This window comes from Petromyzon marinus, chromosome 12 (genome assembly GCF_048934315.1).
Source record: "Petromyzon marinus isolate PM22_M1 ecotype Great Lakes invasive population chromosome 12, UKy_Petmar_22M1.pri1.0, whole genome shotgun sequence".
NCBI lineage: Eukaryota > Metazoa > Chordata > Hyperoartia > Petromyzontiformes > Petromyzontidae > Petromyzon > Petromyzon marinus.
Window position 1 is genome coordinate 2,955,181 of NC_133678.1, and position 23,846 is coordinate 2,979,026.

General features: G+C 45.1%; 1 protein-coding gene across 5 annotated transcripts in view; it reads right to left on the minus strand.

The window, feature by feature from the left end:
- Nucleotides 1-626: 626 nt before the first annotated feature.
- LOC116941680 (uncharacterized) overlaps nucleotides 627-23,846 on the minus strand; it is a 52,694-nt gene continuing 29,474 nt past the window's right edge. For all 5 annotated transcript variants that reach the window (XM_032952997.2, XM_032952998.2, XM_032952996.2 and 2 more), the window contains 4 exons: nucleotides 20,438-20,502; nucleotides 19,034-19,174; nucleotides 12,085-12,161; nucleotides 627-5,948 (listed from right to left, as the gene is read on the minus strand). In XM_032952997.2, coding sequence (XP_032808888.2) covers nucleotides 5,933-5,948; nucleotides 12,085-12,161; nucleotides 19,034-19,174; nucleotides 20,438-20,502 — 299 coding nt within the window. In that variant the 3' untranslated portion in view covers nucleotides 627-5,932. The remainder of the gene's footprint in view (nucleotides 5,949-12,084; nucleotides 12,162-19,033; nucleotides 19,175-20,437; nucleotides 20,503-23,846) is intronic.

Consider the following 23,846-nt stretch of genomic DNA (forward strand, 5'->3'; position numbering starts at 1 on the left):
ATACTTTGGTTAATCTGTAGAGGGCTTGAAGGAACAAAAACAACAACGAAGTGATCTTTGATTAAGAGTAATGAACAAAATAAAAATGTTGGCACAATTAGTTTAACACGTAATTGTCACAATTATTTGTACACATTATAACATTAACCTGCAAGAAATCATATTTAAAAGCTATTGACAAAAAAAAAACCCGTCAGTGAATCTGTTTGGTGTGAGAACTTTGCTCTACAGTTCACAGTAAAACACCTAAAAACAAACGCATTTCATAAACATAATTAATATATATTATGATATATATGTTTAAAGATGGCTTCACGTTGCTTGGTATAACAAACCGGGAGTGGAGTGGTGGCAATGTGGTTAGTCCACTGTGACCCGAGTTCAGTCTCCCACCAGGGCTAACATCAGTGGTGAGTGATAATGAACTGGCCAACACGGTGAAGTATGGTCAAGCAACCCCCATATGACCCACACAGCATCGTCAGGCCTTCTTCCAGCAATGGATTTACAAATGACTGTACATTACTGTTGTTTATTTTATTAGACCAAGCACGCAAATCAATGTAGTTCCTATTTTCATTTTTCAAAAATACTTTCGTCATTATATGCACAGCATGCAATAAATGTACAGACACCGTGACTGGACAAATTTATTGAAATATAGTCATAATTAAAGCATGTTGACACCCAAGATGACATTTTACCCCATCATGTTAGAGAGGCACTGTTAATATAAGAGCCAAGACTGCAATCCAGCCCTCATTATCACACGTGAACGTACCTTTATGCAATACATTTTGGATATGGATATTTGTCAATTCGGACACCCTGAATGTCTCAATACTCACATTATTGGGACACACTTTGTGTGGTCACACCTTTTTCATTCATCCTGCCATTCATCCTGACTAAAATTTGCAGCATTGGAATTTCCCATTAACTTTTACGCTGGCTTTTAATGGTATATCTCCCATCCAAAGTTTGTCATAACTGGGATCACTTTCCCTAACACTTAGCTTTGGGTTCGCGAATAAAAGTGCCTCGCAAAGCCCTTGCATTTTGCTCAGGATCCACACAATTTGAAGAAAAGCTCACTGCACAAATTGATGAAAAATATTGCTTATAGATCTCATAACAAAACACCCCATCACGATGGAGCCGCATTGCATCAAATGTTTGGAAATGTTAAATGATCAGATTTCTATTTAAAGCTTTCGTTACTGCAAGGATTCATTTTCTTTGGTTCTTTCGGTAAAGTCACGTAGAATGAGAATAAAATAATAAATTGATAAAATAAAATAGCGCTGTCCGCCAGACAGTCTCGTCCCTTCACCTGATGAAGGCCGCTTGTGTTGTGGTTGAAACGTCATGAGAATTTTATTGTGTTATTTTATTTTATCAATTTATTATTTTATTCTCATTCTACGTGACTTTACCGAAAGAACCAAAGAAGATCAGATTTCTGTAATAAGGGTGTCACGTGATGATAAATTAATGGACTGGTGGCACAGTGTTCGGCACACTTTGCTATACGCAACCGGTGGACTGAGTTTGATTCCTGGCCACAGAAAACACCAACTAGTTCGGAGCATTGTGGAAAATTGTGGCCATAATCAATGTGCCATTACTCCGCCCAATATACATATATACTGAGCCACACGTCGAATTCCAATTGTGCAATCGTAAAAGAACAGACGCAAGAACGCTGAACTGGCAGAACAGAGATCCTAGGTAGTTGCCTGCAATTTAACTCGGTTCTCAAGCGTAGCAAGGTGATGTTCTCCGCCTGGTCAATAATGATTGTACACAAAACAAATCCACGGCAATAAATTTTGGTATTTCAGCTGATTTGGCGAAAATTTCAGCGCTGAGAATTCAAATAAATGGCAGTTTAAAACTGACGTGACAATCTCAGCAAAGCGTGTAGAATTTGTGCCCTCTGTCGTTTAAAGGTCTAAAAGGCCACTTGAAGGATTTTCCAGAAGTGTTGTGAAAAATCTCACATGTGGGCACAATTGTAATAAATTACTGTACATGGTAAAAAACAAAAAAACCTGCAAAAGAGAAAAGTAAAATCCCATTCACAGTGGAAAAGGCAAAGAAGAGTTTCCAGAGGAACCAATGAAATGTTCATTGTATAACAATATATGTCATGCAACAAAAAAACTTGCATTTGTACATGCTTCATTAATAAAATACATTTAAAGAATACACGCAATATAAATGACAACGCTGGAATGTTTTGACCGTTTTCACGCACAGGAACGAGACTTCGTACGCACTCAAACCGAGTGGGAGGTGTATTAGGCCGTGCCAGGTGTCAAACGAGCAGGGCCACCCACCCCTCAGAACCCCGTACGTTGAGTTTCCGCTTGGGTACGATGTGTCTCGGGGTGTTTCCGCAGTATTCTGGCTTCAGTGATTCGCGTCTATAACCCCCCACGGGTTCGCCCCCGAAATAATTATGAGCGGATATACTGTGTCCCACATTTAATGTTGTTCTTTTTGGAGAGAACTCATACTTTTTTTAAAGGGGGGGGGGGGGGGGGGAAACGACATATTACACTTCCAGAATATTTTTTTAAACAGCTCAAAATTAACAACCTTTTCCCCTTTTGGTGAGAACCCCATCTGGTTTGGGACAGCGAGTCTGTTCCCCCATCTTTGTATCCCCTGCTTTTCATAACCGGTTTAGTTTATGTAGACGGTATGTGTGTGTGTGTGTGCGCGTCACAACGCGATGTAACGGCCCGCACACTGTGCCTCAATTATTTTTTATCAGCTAAAAAATAACAAAGCTGACGTTAGCTGCATCTCCAAGCTGTGTCGGGAACATAACGCGCCAGATAGTCCAAGGTTAGTGCTCTATTGTACTCAACCACTGTACCGATGAATTGCACGTTACTGCATTGGCTTGTCATTTTTTTGTGGTTCCAGTAGTTTAGTTTTTTTACGTTTCTCATTTTACGGATAGTAACGTTAAAATGTTAGAACCAGCGCATTACAAGGCTGTGAAGGGGCTGAATCTGCTCTTCATTGAAATAACGGTGTTTGGATTTTGAAGACGCTTTTCGCAGGGAATCCCACCACGGCATTCGCCCAGTACACGCTGTATACTGAACGGTACTTCAAAGGAAGACACCTGGGTGAGAATGTATTAGAAGCAACGCCAGGTGCGTGCGTTGAACTTAGAGTGCCTCAGTTGGCAACGATAGCATTTATACTTTTTCACATTCCCCATGACTTTGAAGTAAGTGGCAAGTTACTTCAGCATTGATAGCCCCTCCAATGAGTTTTCAGGTTGTGCCACGTTCAGTGTTGTTCGTCATGACGTCCAACGTTTCACTCCACACGCTGGGAGCTTCTTCAGCTTGAGGAACTGAGTTTATTCAGTTCTCAGTACGTGGAGCGAAACGTCGGACATTGCACGGAACAACACGCGGTTTGACTCGGAAAAGCATCGGTGAAGCTACACAACACAACCACGAAAACCTAGGCAGTGGGACTTTTAATAATAATAATAATAAAAGATAAATTAACGAAACAAATACCAAATAGTTATTATGAAATACCAAATACTTTTTTTAGTGACCCATCAGAATGAAGAAAGCGATACATGATTACTGCACCCCTTTTATGTTGGAATTATTTTAAGAGGCAATGGACAATAAATGTAACGACTCAAATATTATTCCTCACAAAGCAGTGTGCTACTTATGTCCGCAAGTGCATATATACATTGCATAATACATAATTTCAGTTTTTCTGTTTCAGTTTATTTATTTTGGTATAGCCCTGTGAGCCATTCGGCTCTTGAATCGGGTGCAACCGCAACAAACAAAAAACAAAAAACATGAACAAGAAAACATCTTAAAGTGACTATGTGACTGTGCAAACAGAAAATCCAAGAAAAAAACAGCAAAATATTCCTGAAAAAAGCACCGTACGCCAACGCTGTGTGCAAAAAATCCCAGTGGGATGCAAGTCAAACAACAACAACAACAACCACAAGAAAACTTAGATTAAGGCCGTCAGTCTAACTCCATACTAAAATAAAACAAACATGTCCAAACCAACAAACTTTTCGAAATCACGATAAAATAAAGCCATAATTGCAACGTAACAGTGATCAAAGGGACTGTGACCGAATTTTTACAATAAACTACATAAATAACATGTAACACCAAATCCTAGAGCCATAGCTGACTACATGAGTTACTCCACAAGAATTTAAATGGTTATAGGTTATAATAGGATATCTGGATCTCCTTTGCAAGAGAAATGTGGATTTTGCTGTCAAGAATGTAAAGAATATGGCACTGCAGGCTGCTCCTATATATGCAAGCACACACAAGATGCATACACCAGATGTCATTGTAATGTATTTATGTTGAACTTCTTCCGCACCGTACGTTGCCAACCGTGCTAACTGGAAGTGTAACAAATAACTACAGAAGTTTTTTTTATAAACATGGTAACGTAACTTTAATAACAAAATTAATCAGTCCCTTCTTCAACTGCCGATAACCCAATGCTATGAATTCGAATTCATATCATTTGTATCATCCCGTACAATACAATGTTGCCTTAATGATCGTAATCTCTTTGGGACAGCACTATGGTGCGTACAACAAAAACGACTTTTTCTGTAAATTAATACAACAATTTCACGAGTTGACGTTCATTTTAAAATTTCGTTTTGCATAGAGGAACAGAACGGCATGAACACTTGAACAAAATTGGAGCGGGCTCATTTTGGAAAAGTTCTTTTGGCGGAGCCAATATCCGCAAAAATGTCACTTGCGATATATCATTGTTTCCCAGTGCTTACTGCATGTGTCTCCTCGTATTGCCGTTTTCCATCTGCATTCAGGCCTGGAGGACCCATTCGAAATGTGCTGAATCCAGCAGAGGCTGCCATGCATCTCCACCGCCATTAGCAGCTGGCTCGGAGCAAAAAAGACTTCCTCTTGAGGCAACATCCTCCAAAAGAGGTGCATGCCGATCTATATATATACATAAAATAAAAGCAGAGAGTGTATTAATTTAATGGAATATTTTTTTTTAATATCCCAATTTCAGTTGAACATCTGTTGCAATACGCTAGCCGAGCACTTTGCAGCCTTAGTTCAATGACAGTTACTTCCTTATGAGGCTTTGATTCAGCCCTGTGATTAATTACCGGACAGGCAGGATAGGTCCAATTACAATGCTATCTTGAGATACATTTGCACTTGTGGATTATACTTCATGGCCTGTATCTAGCAGCAACACAAGCTGATTAACATTTATTTTTCATACATCTTTTTACACTTATCATTGGGCTAGCCGTTTAATCGCATTTTTCTCAATATTTAGCGCAAGTCACTAATTTAATTACAGGAATTAATAACTTATGTACTGTATACATTAATCAATATACACATCGTACACAGAAAGCTGCATATAAAATATACCAACGTTCAAAGTACCCTACTGTACCGAATTCACATTTAAGTAGCGTCAAACCAATCACCTCTCCCATGTGTTTTTGGAATTTGCCACGTGTTGCTCGGCCTGATGTCCGACGTTTCTCTCCGTGTTCTGGGAGCTTCTGCAGGAGCACGCGGAGCGAAACGTGGAACAACGTGCCGAAGAAAATGCGTGGTACAACCCGAAAGCACTTCGGAAGGCTACACTTGCACAACCACGAAAAACCTACGTAGTAGTAGGAGTAGTAAACCAATGACCCGTTTGCCACGCTCACAGTGGTAGCTGCACAGGGCAGGCATGATCCCTGAATGATGGCGACAAGGGGAGTTGTGCTTTGCCGTGTCCCTGCAGTGGTAGGGATCACGCCGGCACTTTGTTCCTCAGCTCTTCTGCACTGCAGAATGAACCGAGCGCTTCACCAAAGGACGCGTGATGAAGCACTTGGCCGCCGGAGCGAAACTCAATGCTTGTGAAATCTGCAAAGAGGCAAAGTAAAGCGACGTAATCCGCACTCCGCATTCCGTCAAGATCAAGAGGTCGGGCGTGTCGTCGTGGCCAAAGCCGTCGATGCCATCACACTTTCGCGAATGCTTTCTGCTCTCTTGCGGGTCCCGCAGCTGCTGGACAAAAGAGACACGCGGTGGACTCCAAGATCTGGCCTGACGGACTCCCACCATCTGGTGTTAGGCCCTCGGTCCCCGGTCGTCGGACTCGTGGAGACCACTCCAATGTTTCTCCCGCAAAAAAAACTGGCCTTTCTCCATCCCGCACACACACGTCCTCGGCAAACCTTTTTTTTGTTGCCAAATAATTTCTACAACTGTATTAATTACGTAAAAATATAAACATTGCAAAAGCAAATTAGAGGCCTTTATCAATCCACTGGTTGGTGAAGTCTTGCCCACACCGTGTTGGTTATGGGGGTTGTTTGACCATACTTCACCATGCTGGTCAGCGCGGGCCGGTGAAGATGAGGGACCAGGCTGGTTCAGTTATCACTCGTCAGGAATTAACCTCAGGTCAAATGGGTTTCTAGCGTAATGCACTAATCACTGCGCCACTGCACAATAACACACCGCATATAATACATATTATTTGAATTTGTATTATACAAGGTGCTTCAAAAAATGTTAACACTTCAGAGAATTTGCAACAACACCACGTGACATGTGCTGCTGCCTTCGGGCTACGGAGACCGCCTGGAGAAGATTCCAGGCCACGTGCTGACAACGATGGCGAACGAGTGGGAGACTCTTTGACTTTTTGAAGCTATTAACATTACATTTGTTAACATGTTACAGTCTAATATCCGTTCTTTTTCCATTAAAAACGATCGTCCCATATAAGTTTTAATATATTTTTTAAGCACCCTGTATCATTCACTGTTGAATGTTTCGTCTCGTCATTAAATTTCGCCGGTGTGTTGCCTCTTACTTTAGATTTACACGTGCACCGTAATGCTTTGTTACTCAGTTTTAGCTCACCTTGATTCAATAACAATGACGATGTTGATAAATTACTGAACGTGTGGAAATCGGTGGTGCGTGATGACCTCGTTTGAAAACGTAAGTATATCTCACGTGACAAGACATTGTCCCGCGATGTGCACAAGTTCGAGATAAGGCCTTGGTCCCATAGCCGCCACAGTGCCTCTAGCTTCAAGACATGCACAGTGTAACATTTGGTGGGAAGTTGGGTTTCCACCTGCCCTGGTTTTCTCAGGATTTTTACTATTTTTTGAGCTAGCCATCTTGGGGAATCTGTAAGTCTTCCAGGATATTCTGAGTCCCAGCGTATGTCAGTTGAGTAACAGAATGTACTCACTGGCGGAGCCAGTTGGGGGGGAGGTGGGGTGGCACGTATCCCCCCAATGATCCGATCGAAATCCCTAATTTAGATCGGATCATTGGGGTTTAATAGTAATAAATCGGCATTTTGCGACCCCCACTGCCACTGTGTAGCATATTATTACATGCCAGAGACTCTGTGAGATGCTAGGACAATAGTCGTGAGTCCATAATTGGCAATAAGTAACGGCAAAGCAGTTATAAGCGACTCGCAGAATTGTGCGCAGTTGCGTATACAGAGTCCACAACTTCCCTGAAGGCATCAACACCTTCAGCGAGCGCGATGCCGATAACACAACGCGGTTCGAACTCGACCCTCGATCGATGGCTGCACCATCGCCGCACACGTGTCGAATAAAAAGCAAGGGACAAGTCCTTACTTACTACTTCTATCATTTCTCATTGCTGGTGGGGTTGCCCCCACTACCTGATAATCTGGCTCCGCCATTGGCTGTATTTGTAGTTAATTTCCCCCTTTCCAGCGTTGAGATATTTGTTTTTATCTCCATGATAAGTCCCAGGTTTAATTCACCTCTGAGGTAGCAACTCTCATGGGAAGGTGACAGAAATGCATTGCTGTAATAGGTGTGAAAAACATTATTTTGTTTAATTGTTGTTTCTGTCAGCCCTTGCATTTCACATATATCATTGTCTGTTTACATGTTCATACAATAGTCACCCTATTTCGATTAAATGTTTCTAATACTTTAATGGAATTCTACTATCATACATATAAAATGGTCTGAATGAGCCGACATACTGCAGGGAATGTGTTATTTAACGTAGATTTATGTTCATACTATATTTAAAAGTTATCATGTAATAAAGTATTTTTTTTTGCTCTGATCTATATTTGCTGCATTTCTGTACAGTGGTACCTCGGTATACGTCGTTAATTCGTTCCAGAAGGTAGGAGGACGTATACCGGAAGTGACGTCTACCAAACGAATGTTTCCCATAAGAAATCAAGGGAAAGGAAATAATCCGTTCCAGAGTATAAGAAATTATATTTTATATGGCATATTAAACATTAATGGGGTTGCATAACATAATGTAGACACTACTTAGTACTAAATTGCATACATACATTAAATTACAAAAAACACGTGAAAATTCACAGAGTTATAGCAAGGGGGGTTGTGCACTGAACGAGATCTACAGGCAGACTGAGGAGCAGCGCTTTGTCCCAGTCGTGAACGGGGTCTTCGCGGGGACGCGGTGGCTCATCCCGACCCATCCAAGTTCTAGCAAGCGCCTCGTATCCCAAGACGTCGTATCCCAAGCAAAGCGTCGTATCCCAAGCAAGACGTCGTACCCCAAGACGTCGTACCCCAAGACGTCGTACCCCAAGCAAGACGTCGTACCCCAAGCAAGACGTCGTACCCCAAGCAAGACGTCGTACCCCAAGCAAGACGTCGTACCCCAAGACGTCGTACCCCAAGCAAGACGTCGTACCCCAAGACGTCGTACCCCAAGCAAGACGTCATACCCCAAGCAAGACGTCATATCCCAAGACGTCGTACCCCAAGCAAGACGTCGTACCCCAAGCAAGACGTCGTATCCCAAGACATTTTTTTCTTGTCAAAACACGACGTGTACCAAATTCGACGTATTCCAAAGCGGTCGTATACCGAGGTATGACTACACTTTATTTGTTTTTCTTTTGCCATAGTAACCCGGGTCACTCTTGTAAATGAGACTCCTATCCTGGTCTCTTGAGTGATCACCTGGTGAAAGAAAGAATCTTGACATTCCGAGTTAAACCTGGATCTGAGTTCACCCAATGAGGGGAAATGGAACCGTGGGGTCAGAGAGACCCAGAACCAACTTTGTATCACGTGGCACTCCAACTTTGCAAAAATGTAAGCTCTTACATCATGACCAACCAACAGGAGGAAATGCACCTACAAAGACATTCTTCCTTGAAGATGTGCAGCAGCTTGATGGATTGTTCCAATGCAAGACCGTGAGAGATGGCGCAGCTCAGGGAGGCCTTCATCCAACAGTGGATAGATCATGGCGCATGCACTGAAATTGTAAAAAGTAACTGGAATTTATTCGCGTGAAATATGTTGCCGTACAATTGAAAAAATGAAATCGAAAGTGATTTTGTCATACTTCCATAGGTTTTGTTGGAGAGACAATACCAACAATAATTTTAAGGCCATTGCTATTAGCTGGGACAACACAGCGAGGTCAAGCTGTGTCGCTCGATGTGCTGTATAGCACAGAAAGAGCGAAGGCACGGTTCAAGGCTCAACGACGTCGCGTCTCTGCAAGCTGTTTCACCTCCAGGCTTTTTGGCGACGTCTATAATTCATCCGTAGACCTCACACTCTCACTTTTCATTGAACCCTTTCCCAAGTGCTCTTTTAAACCCCCTCCCAAGACTAAGCCTGTCCATTTTTGAATTCACAACTAGTTTTCTTTCGTAAGCAGAATTTTATTTTGGCCGATGCATCTGCCAGGGTTGCATGTCTGGGGGGTGGGGGAAGACACCCACCAAGACACCCACCTTGTCTTGGGCCCTGCCAACGGCGGCACAACGGGGGAAGTGCCGGCCGGAACTCTTTATAATAACATCCTCTCGCGTGCAGATCGGTGGTCTTTCCGAGAGCACTATCTGCGATACGCTCTCATCTGGGGGCCTTTCGCCGATAAAAACGGGGGCGAGACGGCTGCAGCAAAACACATGTCGGCTGAAGGCAGAGCGACGGAGCGATGGGGTCGGGGGGGTATGGGGTTGCCAAGTGAGCCTCCCCTGCTGAAGGCCATACATTAACACGCTCCTCAGTCACTTCACACTCTCCTCAGTCACTTCAGGCTCTCCTCAGTCACTTCACACGCACTTCAGTCACTTCACGCTCTCCTCAGTCACTTCACGCTCTCCTCAGTCACTTCACGTGCTCCTCAGTCACTTCACGTGCTCCTCAGTCACTTCACGCTCTCCTCAGTCACTTCACACTCTCCTCAGTCACTTCACACGCTCCTCAGTCACTTCACACGCTCTCCTCAGTCACTTCACGCTCTCCTCAGTCACTTCACGCTCTCCTCAGTCACTTCACGTGCTCCTCAGTCACTTCACGCTCTCCTCAGTCACTTCACGTGCTCCTCAGTCACTTCACGTGCTCCTCAGTCACTTCACACGCTCCTCAGTCACTTCACACGCTCCTCAGTCACTTCACGTGCTCCTCAGTCACTTCACGCTCTCCTCAGTCACTTCACGTGCTCCTCAGTCACTTCACGTGCTCCTCAGTCACTTCACACGCTCCTCAGTCACTTCACACTCTCCTCAGTCACTTCACGCTCTCCTCAGTCACTTCACGTGCTCCTCAGTCACTTCACGTGCTCCTCAGTCACTTCACGTGCTCCTCAGTCACTTCACGTGCTCCTCAGTCACTTCACGCTCTCCTCAGTCACTTCACGTGCTCCTCAGTCACTTCACGTGCTCCTCAGTCACTTCACACGCTCTCCTCAGTCACTTCACGCGCACTTCAGTCACTTCATGCTCTCCTCGGTCACTTCACGTGCTCCTCAGTCACCGCATCACTTGTTGCGACGTTTCGCCGTCTTATCCTGTTGGAGTTAACAAGATATCCTGCGTTCTGGGTTCTCGCCATCCGACCTGATTATAATGCACGTTAGTCCGAGAAACTTCACATGCGCGTTGATGACTCGTCTTGGCACTCCTCGCTATTTCTTTCCGTACAATTGTGTCGAGAGCCACGTGGTCATGACATATGCTATTTGAATCTATTGTTCGCAGGCTTGCGAGGCCGGGCGATTTGGTCGCAATTGAGTTTAACATTAAAAAAAAGCTGCTGTGAAATGTAATTTAGAAAAGCAACCTTTCAAAATGTTTAATTTGCTTTAGCTCCACCCTGGCACATGGGACAGCTTTTTGGCCTCGTTGGTCGAGTGCCCCCCGCTCCCCCCCTCCCCACCTTCCCCCCTTCCCTGGCAGCCTGCTTGTTTAAACGATTTACACCATCCCGTTGTACACCTGTGGGGGAGGCCTTCATCCAGCAGTAGATTGGCAAAGGAATGTAATGCGTTTTCTGCAATGATACATTTTAAGTCAAATTTGCCAGAAAAGATTTAAAAATATACACAAAGAAAAAGATCCCCCGTGTAGCCTTGACAGACTGTTGGGGCAAGTGCTGTTAGAGAGCAGCACCTATGAAGGCCGGCACGGCACACGATGGGGTGGGTGGCCAGCACTACGCCCGACCGTCTTTGTCTCCCCAGTGGCGATGTTTACTACACACCGCACCAGGTACTCATTTGAGGCCGAGTCGACCTAGTGGACGCCCAGGTACCGGTTCAGATAATCGTCACCGGTGTTGGCCGTGAGCGGGTAGCCGGGTTCGTACCGCTATACACCGCACCCCGCACACGCAACATTGTTTTCAAGTAATGTTGTGTTTACTATTAATGTCTTGTATTATATCTACATGTATGAATTTGGATGATTTATTCTTTTTGTTTACATTTGTTACAGTTTTATGCACGTAAATATGTATTTTACTGTGGCTTAGTTGTATTTTTGCATCCTAGTTATCCACTGAAATATAAACTCTTGTCTCAATAAGCTCACACCTTATTTTAAATAACACTTGCGTATGTTTGTCTGTATTTATGTATGCACGTATATATAAGCCAATGTACACCTGCATGTGTGTAACGTAATGCATTTCTTATGGCAGTAATAATCCATGGCAGACAACAGTGGCCAAGGGAATAGATGCAAGCAAGGTGGCATTACCTTGTAAACTGCTTGCTTGACTCATGCACCTCCATCTCCGAGCTCTTGAACTCATTGAGTTCTCTCCGGATGGCAGCCTGGACACGCGGCACACGCAGCCGTTCAGTCAGGGGAGCCAAATAGCTTCATGGGGGGGGGGCTCGGGGCTGAGATATTTTATTTTTTGGGTGGGGGGCCTCTTTGTATATTCAATTCGTTCCCCTTGACTGTCTTACCTCCCCCCTCGACCCACGCTAAACGCCAAACACTCCATTGTTATTTTTCACCATGGTTACTTCAGCTCCAGTTTTTTTTTTTAATGAGATATACAAAACGTTAAAAGCCAAGGTCACAGTTAAAACGGACAAAACCTTTAATTTTGGAACACAACCGGTCGGAAGCACGCATAGCGAGGCTTTGGCATCAACAACTAAATGATAGTGGCCTACTCTATTGGGTTTCAAGGGTTATGAAGCAGTTCGTCCAGATTACTTTTTTTTTCAGGTATCCACCACAATCCAAGGCACCGGGGCTGCAGGCACGAAAGTGCCCCCCGCGTTAATCCAGCGCTGCTCATGTCACAAGCATTCGAGCTCGCCGACGGAAGGACAAGCACTTGCAATGGATGGACGCTGTGGTAACAGATAATTTACGGCACTCCGTCGACTTTGTGGCACGGCGGTTCAAGTACAGGGGCCCACACATGAAGCCGGGCTCGCTGGTACTTGCCAGTTCCACTTGACTCTCGTTGCTTCATCTGCTCTTGTTCTTGTTGTCGAGGGCACTTAGCGCATTATTCTCATTATAATTCACTCTTTTCTGCCCAAATATGTAAAATTGTGTTTAATGCTCACGGAGAAACTCTGGCTAATGCCACAAATTTGGCTGCTCGTTTGGGAAAGTTGCTGGGAGGTCCGCGCAGCACGTCAAAGTGGGTTTTGAGAGACGGCAGGGATGGATGGGCACTGCGGGGGTGTCAGTGCGGGTGGCTCCGCGCCAGGGTTTCCTCCGAAGCGCTTTCCCAAAGTTGCGGGCGGGAAAAAAATTCCTCACGCCACCCTTGCAGGGTTAGACCGTGGTGTGACGATTCGCACCTCCGATTAGCACGGTTGGCTACATACGGTGCGAAAGATGTTCAACGTACATACGTACCTGCTACTGCTGCTGCTGCACATCAACTAAAATGTAAACGGGGAAAATCTATAACGGATGTGAAAACAAATACATCAACCTCCCTTCTGTATCTACACGTAAACATATTATATTTCTTGTCTATTGGCCGTTGGGCCTTCGAGACTTATCTAATAAAACAGCATTAGCTTACAGGTACATACTGTACCTTCGGGGTCTCATCGATAGAGTCAGGCTTGTTAAATAGATGACTTCTGGATTACTAGATGGCATTCATGAGAACACCTCATGAGGTTACCGGTTTAATCTCCCTGAACGGGAGTTGAATAAATGGTGTAAACCTCTTACACCCCCCCCGCACCCCCACCACCGACTCTGACCACCCAGCAGTATAAATGGGTGCACTAGTTGTTCGATGGGCAGGTTGCCTGTGGTGGGGTCAAGTGTGGGCACTCCCAACTATTCCAAGACATCTGGTCAGCGTGGAAGAGTAGACAAAAATACTCTCTCTCTCGGGAGAGGCTTCTACAGGAGCTCTCTCTTGTGGAGGCCTTTATCTGCCAGCAGTGGCATGAGCAAAGCAATTGCAGGGCTGCACCTGTACCTGTCCGTGACCTGTCTGCGCCACTGACAGCGCCTAGGGAGGAAGACTGCCGCGCGCAGATGTTCCCAGACACGCGTGTACGGCGCCCGGTGCAAGCTACAACGAGGAGACGTGTTACAGCTGCCTTTTGTAACACAATTCCTCTGTTGCCATATGATTGCATTACAAAAGGATTTCCTGTGCTTAAAGGAATTGCCGGAATGACACTCTTTCCTTCCATCTGTCTGCTTGCTCCTTTCCCCCCATCACCCCGCCGCCCAATTTTTGTATAAATGCAACTAAATAAGGGCATGAGTATATAGCAACGTGTTTTTTTATATATATGAGTGGTATGATGCACTATGGAGATTGAGTCGCGGTTGCGTGCATGCATGCATGCATACATTATTAAGCAGGGATATCCCATTGAAATCACAAGTGTAGAGAAACACGTACGGGTTAGTACATCTGTGCCGTGATGGTGGTGGTAGTGCTGGCCACAATTTTGGGGGCCCTAAGCGGAATTGTGGGGTCCCCCACTTTCAATTCATTAAATCACAGTAAAGGTGACAACAAGAGATATAGACACGAGATAGAGATGTGGTGAGATGGGACGAAGGGAGATGCAGAAATGATGGGGGTGAGAGATAAATGGGTGTTTTATGTACATTATTCCGTTATATTTACTGTATACGGATAAGGATTGAAGCTGATATTTGGTTCACCCCTGTATTATAATCCAGGGCCCTTTGAGCTGCTTAGGGCTCTAATCGTTTGTTTCTGTCTAGCAGTAGCACCACCTCCGGGTGTAGCTATCGAGTGCACAGGTAATATGATTGTACCAAGGCACGTGGGCCAGAGAGGCCCAGGCACCGGGATAAGAGGAGGATGAGTCCTATTTAACTCCTTTGCATCGCACCACACAACTCAATCGCTCGTCACCATCCCGACCCGGGGTTTTATTCAGGTTCACCTAATATTTGTGGCGGCCTCATGCATTGCACTGCGTGGGTAATCCCAGATTACGACGAAATAGCACCACCGATTAGCAACGGTTGGCTACGTACGGCGTGAAAATAGTTCAACGTACATACGTACACACTGCAAGGACTCGTGTGCGTTCAAATGTGGCCATGGAGGTTGTCAATTAGACGACCGCTGGAATGTAAAACTTGTAAAGGCGTGTAGTGGCAACGACCACAGCTCCCGCGACAAAATGTCACATCTCTCACGAGTCGTCACCGTTAGCCAAGTTTTATCCGCTGCGTGATGAAGATTTCTCATCCCCAGCTCCTTACAATTCTGCAATGCTACAATCCGTTTGTCTCCTGGCTATAGAGCGATCTCATGGCCCTCTCGAGTGCGTGCCATCCTTTGGCTTCTCTTCACTCACTCGTCTTATCCGTCGGCCAATATTGTTTCAGCCTTCGGCCATCAGCGACAAGACTTGCCCAAGTCCAATTACAATTCTCAACAGTCAGTGCGATGTCTCTAATTCGCCTTCATTCCCTGCTCCATCTGCTCTCGTGCGATTCGCTGGAGACTGAGACATAGGCGGATATGTGATACGGTCAGGTATGTGAACATCTAAAGGTATATTGAGATGAAAGAAGAGAACTCCAGATGAGACAGAAATCTAGTGAAGTGACAGCGATGCAGAGAAGAGACAATTATGAAGTTAGTTGGGAGGGGAGATGTACAGACAACATACGGAGAAGATTAATTTTATTTTCATGTTGTTCATGAACATTTTTATATTTCTTAGGAGTCTAATTATAGCCTCTATTCGACGGAGCTCTATTTTTTCATAAAAACGGGGCCCCCTTGAGCTATTTGGGTCCCCAATTACTTTGCTTGGTTTGCTTGTGAAGAGTGCCACGACTGGTGCCACTGACACGGAGAGGGCTCCAGAGATCCTCGTCACAACTTCTGGGTTGCACTCTCAACTTTAATTCTTTATTAAAACTAAACTATTTGTATTTTACTAGGCAAAGCCCACTGAGCTATATAGCTCTTTTTCAGAAGCGACCTGGCCACAAATGGTGAAGTCAATGAAGTGGCCTATCACGTGGACATCTTTTGCAGCCAAATACTCTCAACGGATGTTTTGGTAATGTGGAGGGAAAAACCGGAGGACCTGGAGAAAAATGCATGTGACCATGGGGAAAGAGACACACAAACCCCAAATATGCAGGAGGCGTCAGGGTTGGGATCGAACCCACGACCTCCTGCATACCAGGCGAGGTAGTTAACATCTAGCCACCGTGGCACCCTTTTGCACATGTTATTAGATCAGCTGGCTGAACATTTGGGACCATGAGTCCTATTGTGCTCTCCAGGTCACACAGAGATGTGCGTACTGCAGCCAGAATGAAGTTGGACGTGCAGTTCTTACATTTAAAATTAGCGTTACGTTACATCGGATTAGAAAACAAAAAACTATTGTCAAAAAAAGTGCAACGTCACATTGTAATAATGTGTCACATTGTAAGTGGAGCTTGTGAGAGTGAAAATAGAGATACAGTGAGGGAAAAAGTATTTGATGCCCTGCTGATTTTGTACGTTTGCCCACTGACAAAGAAATGATCAGTCTATAATTTTGATGGTAGTTTTATTTGAACAGTGAGAGACAGAATAACAACAAAAACATCCAGAAAAACGCATGTCGAAAATGTTATCAATTGATTTGCATTTTAATGAGGGAAATAAGTATTTGACCCCCTCTCAATCAGAAAGATTTCTGGCTCCCAGGTGTCTTTTATACAGGTAACGAGCTGAGATTAGGAGCACACTCCTAAAGGGAGTGCTCCTAATCTCAGCTTGTTACCTGTCCACAGAAGCAATCAATCAATCAATCAGATTCCAAACTCTCCACCATGGCAAAGACCAAAGAGCTCTCCAAGGATGTCAGGGACAAGATTGTAGACCTACACAAGGCTGGAATGGGCTACAAGACCATTGCCAAGCAGCTTGGTGAGAAGGTAACAACAGTTGGTGCGATTATTCGCAAATGGAAGAAAAAAGAACTGTCAATCTCCCTCGGCCTGGGGCTCCATGCAAGATCTCACCTCGTGGAGTTGCAATGATCATGAGAACGGTGAGGAATCAGCCCAGAACTACACGGGAGGATCTTGTCAATGATCTCAAGGCAGCTGGGATCATAGTCACCAAGAAAACAATTGGTAACACACTATGCTGTGAAGGACTGAAATCCTGCAGCGCCCGCAAGGTCTCCCTGCTCAAGAAAGCACATATACATGCCCGTCTGAAGTTTGCCAATGCACATCTGAATGATTCAGAGGACAACTGGATGAAAGTGTTGTGGTCAGATGAGACCAAAATGGAGCTCTTTGGCATCAACTCAACTCGCCGTGTTTGGTGGAGGAGGAATGCTGCCTATGACCCCAAGAACACCATCCCCACCGTCAAACATGGAGGTGGAAACATTATGCTTTGGGGGTGTGTTTCTGCTAAGGGGACAGGACAACTTCACCGCATCAAAGGGACGATGGACGGGGCCATGTACCATCAAATCTTGGGTGAGAACCTCCTTCCCTCAGCCAGGGCATTGAAAATGGGTCGTGGATGGGTATTCCAGCATGACAATGACCCAAAACACACGGCCAAGGCAACAATGGAGTGGCTCAAGAAGAAGCACATTAAGGTCCTGGAGTGGCCTAGCCAGTCTCCAGACCTTAATCCCATAGAAAATCTGTGGAGGGAGCTGAAGGTTCGAGTTGACAAACGTCAGCCTCGAAACCTTAATGACTTGGAGAAGATCTTAAAAGAGGAGTGGGACAAAATCCCTCCTGAGATGTGTGCAAACCTGGTGGCCAACTACAAGAAACATCTGACCTCTGTGATTGCTAACAAGGGGTTTGCCACCAAGTACTAAGTCATGTTTTGCAGAGGGGTCAAATACTTATTTCCCTCATTAAAATGCAAATCAATTCATAACATTTTTGACATGCGTTTTTCTGGATTTTTTTGTTGTTATTCTGTCTCTCACTGTTCAAATAAACCTACCATTAAAATTATAGACTGATCATTTCTTTGTCAGTGGGCAAACGTACAAAATCAACAGGGTATCAAAAACTTTTTTTCCCTCACTGTAGGACAAAAGCACATGGCTGTTGTCAGCTCTGATGACAACGAGGCCTTGTGTAGAGAACTGCCAGTCTAATGGGGCTTGCTATGATTCTGGGGGAAAAATTAGTTTTCCATAGATTTTTGTACATTTGCTATTCGCACAATGGAGCAGGCGACGTTACGGTGGCATTGGAACCGTTCACATAGGTGATTGAAGAGTAATTTACATGTTTGGCAAACCAAAAAATTTCGGGCAGTGTTGCTGGTACGTATAGCTTGCTCTTTCTGAGGAACACCATGGCATCTTAAACATTGCCTGTAAAACAGGTGGCACGAATTACGATATAGTTATCACTCATTCATTCCCATTCATGCAATCCATTTATTATTTAATTGTCATCAGTTGTGCTTTCACCGAATTGACGCATCACAAATTTGCCCCACATTGCTTTCTCTCACCTATTTCATTCACCTCATCTCCACCATTCTATGCATGAGGCGCTATAGAAAGTCCGTTATGAGATAAGATAAGAAAACACCCGCAGTATTAACTAGGGTGGACGCTGGACTCGAACCGCGAACCCATGCATCAAGCGGCAAACGCGCAAATTGCTCCGTTATGTCACCACCCCAGTGATCTAAACTAAACAAAAAATTTTTTTTACAAGGTAAGGCCCATTAAGCTATACAGCTTTTTTTCAAAAGCGACCTGGCGATCACAAATGATAGCTAAACAGAGTGGCTCATCGTCGTGTGTAAATATATAGCAGCCACATACTCTAAGCGCGTGGTGGTGTTGATTCTGAATGTGGAGAGAAAAACCAGAGGACTCGGAGAAAAATCCACACGACCACGGGGAGAGAGAGACACGCAAAGTCCATATTCACAGCAGCAGGCGTCGGGAATCAGGATCGAGCCCACGACCTCCTGTATACAAGGCGAGGTAGTTAACATCACGCCAGCTCTTCACCTCGTTGCAGATGTCTGGGGGGTGGGTGTGAGTAGGTGGTGGGGGGGGGGGTGTGCGTGGGTGGCAGAGGGTGTGCGTGGGTGGGTGTGGGTGGGGGGTGCGTGGGTGGGGGGGTGCGTGGGTTGCGGGGGGGGTGCGTGGGAGTGGGGGGGGGTGAATGGGTGGGGGTTGGGTGTGCGTGGGGGGGGGGTGCTTGCCTTGTCAGCAGAAGAGAGCCGAGTCCACGGCTTGTCCGCCCTCCGGTCGTAGTCCTGAGCTGCGGCCACCTCCACGTAGTCATTGAATCGGATGAGGATCCTCTTCTCGCGCAGCTCCTCCACCGTGGGTCTCTCGCTGAGCTGCAGGGGGGAGATTGGAGCATCACCTTCGACATCATCCAGATTGAAAACTCATCTCCTTATAACTGCTTTTTGCGTTTAGTGTTGTTGTCCCCCCCCCCGCACCTCCGATTAGCACGGTTGGCTTTGTGCGGCGCAAAAGAAGTCCAACATCTTACCTGTATATAATTGTGCATCTCTACATAAAACTAAATATTTTACAGTCAAAGGTAGCCAGGTGGCTCAGAGGTCAGAGGCCCTGGGGGGTTTTAATCTGAGCGATTGCCTGTGATTAATCTGCATTCTCAAGTGTAGTGAGTTGATGGTCTCTGTCCACATCACCAATGATTGAACAATACAAATTGTAATGCAATAAATGTTCGGGCAACAATTGCATTTAACGCAACAGTGAGATAATGTATGCGAAATAATATTCATAAATAATATTACACACTGCCAAGTCATTGGACTGATTTCCTTAACCACAATTCGAAAAGCATGTGCCTTGGCTGATGATTATTAAGATCCAAATCACTAACCAATGCATTAAATTTTCCCAATCACACAAATCTAGCACATCGCAAATCAGTCTTAATCCAAGTGTGGTAATCCGAGATAGGCCGTGTCACCTCATCCGGAAGATCGCAGCTGGATTAACATGAATCTGTTAATATTTTCTACTTTTATAGGTCCAAAAAGTCACAACAAAACCAACAATCTTTTGCATATCATATCCTGGAGATCTCCAGGCCTGGTGCTTATGCGGTTTGTGGCCTGGAGATCATTGTGGACTCAGCCCTGTTGTGAGACTTTGCGTGAAGGGGGGCATACAGAAATCTCAAGTGAGCACGAAACAGCCAATGTCAAAAGATCTTTAAACAAACGTTAAAGGCGCATGAGAATGAGTAACGATGTGACCTGCTTTTGTCCGTGGTGCATTCTGCCCTGGCTCTCAACCCCTGCGTGTGCGGGGAAATGCCGCGAAGCTCGTCGCACAATCGACACAGGCGTTGAACACTGTGGCGACTTGTTTGGACGTGCCGATATAAAAATATTAAAGAGGCGGGGGGGGCTGACTCTTCAACAGAAGAAGCTCAGGCTCCCCACCGCCCCCCCCCAGCCCCCCTGTTGGTGCTCCAGGGCTGTGTGGCCTGCCCGCCCAGTAGGTGTGCCATGCAGAGGGCATTGGAGCGCGGGGCAACGTGGGATGCAAAGGTGTTCCGGCGCGGCGAGCACCGGAGCGAAGGAGGCAGGCAGGTGGAATGTCGGGCAGCACTCTCTTACTTTCCTCGAGAGCCTGCGCTTGATTTCCCTTTTCTCCTCTTCACGCTCCTCAGCTTCGTTCTTCTCTGAGGGGGGGGGGGGAGGAGGGGGATACACAAATAAATAATGTCATCACCATAACTCTGATCCAAATAACGTCGTTTTGCATCTTTGTTTTGAAGGACGTTCCTGCTTTTAAATGTTTGTTTAATGTATAAATGTACTAGACGCACGCACGCACAAAACCCGCCAATGTCTAGGGGCTATGAGTTAAATTAGATAACGTTTGAAATGTTAGCTATTTGGGTGAGACCCCAAAAAAAACTTACATAACAGCCCATGGCATTCCAGTGAAACACTATTGGAGGAAGGAGAAAGTACCCCACAAGTGTTTGTGAACATCCTTCAAAAACACTTTATTTGCGGGTTTAATAAGATTTGTTTACGTAAAAAAAAACATTTTAATTCGTGTATATGTCCACACACTGCCCTTTTGTTAATCCACTGTCAGACGAGGTCTTGCACACACCATGTGTACCGTGGGGGTGATTTGACCATACTTCACCACGCAAGTCAGAACACGTTGAAGTCGAACTTAGAATGCATCGTAAAGGTTTTTTTTGGGTTAGATCGCGTCAGTATAAATGTGTCGTAATCCTCCACCACCCGACACAGCCAATCAGAAAGGGATTTGTCACGTAAACAAAACGCGCCAATTAGTTACTACTTCAGCCCACCGGTGTGTTGGAGAGTAAATCCACAACATTTACAATCTGAGTAGTACGACGTTTCACTGGTTATTACATTCATCAGACGTAAATGTTTCTGCAGCTTCAGCAGGAAAGCTTCTTTGGCAAGTTCCGAGCATGTTGAGAGAAACGTTGGACATCATGCCGGACGGAAACACGCAGTGCAACCTGAAAACACATCTGGAAACGTATCTTAACCTTACTTCTTGCTCACATTTTAGCGAACCAAATCAGCTCTTCACAAATGGAAGCAGCGTTATGAAATTTCAATAAGGCCTGAGGTGCACAATTCACAATGCCATTCTTCGTTGCAAACATTAGTTGTTCTCAATGAAGGATATATAAAGTGTGATCAGGGCTTAATTATATCCAGGTCTCTCTAGATCGGCGAGTCGGAATATATTTCCGCACATGGCACATCTATTATACTTCTCGCTATGGCTGTGGTGACTAGTCATGCGCGTGCCACATCCCCGGTATACTGGAGACTTGGATAATATTAATTGAGAAATTAAGCCATGAGCGTAATCCTTGCGTTTTCCTTCTTCTAAGCTGGGTATAAAATGCGGCTCGATTTATGGCTGCATGGCTGGAATGGTGTTACCAACCCATATCCACCAGAAGCTTTATCTGACCCCATAAGAATCGATGCAGAAAACTCGTACAAATCCGACTTACAATGGCATCGATGATATCCGAAGGCATGTATAATGCTTATTAAGGGAGTTTAGGTTTAAATTATTTCAAAGGCTCTTTTCATCTCTCGACTCAGGTCAGACGGCACTCAGATCTGAGCACTGAAAGGCACTTAAGTGACTCTAGCCTTGCCTAGGTTTTATCGCAGCAGAGTAAGCAATCCCCTCTCCGGCAACCTGCCAAACACCCGACCCTTCCTCCTTCCCCTTCGTTGCACGCACACACACACACATTCACACACCCATCACAGTCCAGCCGTCCTCCACGCTCATGTACAGTACAACAAAACGGGCAACCAAATGCACACGCCCCCAACAAAGACGAATATTCCCTACTAGCCTCTTGCCCTTCCAAGGACGGGTGTGTTGCAGTAAATCTGAAACTTGCAAGCGAAAAGCACAGACTGCGACGTGATGTTCATTGCATCAACCCGTGTGCAATTTGTAAGGCCGCGGTGACACAGACCTATTTCCATTTAAAGGTTATAATCCCTTGTTCATCACGACGTCCTTTTTACTTCGATGTCTCAACAGCGTCACGGAGATCACGTGATGACGTGAGGGTTCTGCCTTTGTAGTGAGGGTTGTGAGTTGACGCCGAGGAGGGGGGAGGAGGCGCCTCGCCCCCTCATGTGGAGTGGGGGGGGGGTCCATGTGGAGGACGTCACCTTTCGATTTAAAGCTTTCGTGACTGCAGGGATTCATCTTCTTGGTTCTTTCGGTAAAGTCGCGTAGAATGGAAATAAAATAATAAAAATAGTTGCAGTTCTTTAGCGTCAATATACTAAATGCCTCTGTTGATATGTAAACTCTGACTTTAACATAGCTACTTCCGTGACCAGTTACATGCTAATCCCTCACACTAACATCATCCTAATCTTCCAGTTACATGCTAATTTCTGACTTTAACACCCTGCTAATCCAACACATTAACACAGCTACTTCAATGCTAAATTCTCCTGTTTGATATGTAAACTCCTTTGTCAAGGCGCTCTGCTCCTCCCACCCAGCTTAAAAGACGCTGCCAAGCTTAGCAGTGTTCATTGGAGCGCTGTCGTCCCGACAGTTCTGTTCCTTCACCTGAAGAAGGCTACTTGTGCTGTGGCCGAAACGTCGTGAGAATTTTATTTAATTATGTTTTATTTTTATTATTTTATTTCCATTCTACGTGGTGACTTTACCGAAAGAACCAAGAAGAGGACGTCGCCTGTTCATGATTAAATGAGGGGGGCTGGCTAACGTGGAATGACGTCACGCGCGGGACACACAGACAATCTTGGCTCATTATAGTAGTAAATATTGTAGAGCCCAGGGGTCAGCAACCTGCCGCTCTTCAAGGACCGCTTCGTGACGTTGCCATCTCGTGTTCACGCGCATCTGTGGCATTAATTAGAAACTTTAAAAATTGATCTTTTTGTGATCGACCATTTAGTTGAACACCATACGAAGAGCACGTCTCTGCAATCGTGTGCGGATAAAAAAAAAAGGTCCCTTGAAGTGATATCGGAAACTATTTCGATGAAAACCTCATTCCGTGGGACGATTGCTAACACGCGGGGTTCCGATTGTATTCTTAATCTCACGATATGACACCCCCTGATGGCACATTAGAATGAAATTGGGAGAAGAAACCCCCCCCCCCCCGACCCCAAAATATGCACTACGGAGAATAGGGAATTGCCACACGTCGGAGGGAGGGCCCTGTGATAGAATGACTATCGATCCAGTGCCAACAATTGTACGGGCTTCACAGGTGCAGCTGGGCATCTCTCTCTTGGGAAATAACATTGGGTCGTTGGCACTATATGTATATATTTTTTCAGTGCTGACACGACTTCCAGAGTGAGAGCATCGATACGTAAGTAATAGGCAATCAGGTATTGCTCTTGGGCAATGTGATGTGTGCGTAAATCAATTAATGGAAATTGCAATGCTCAAGGAAGGGTCGAAGTCTATTATGGCCACTAGCAGAGGGGAGAGCTGTGC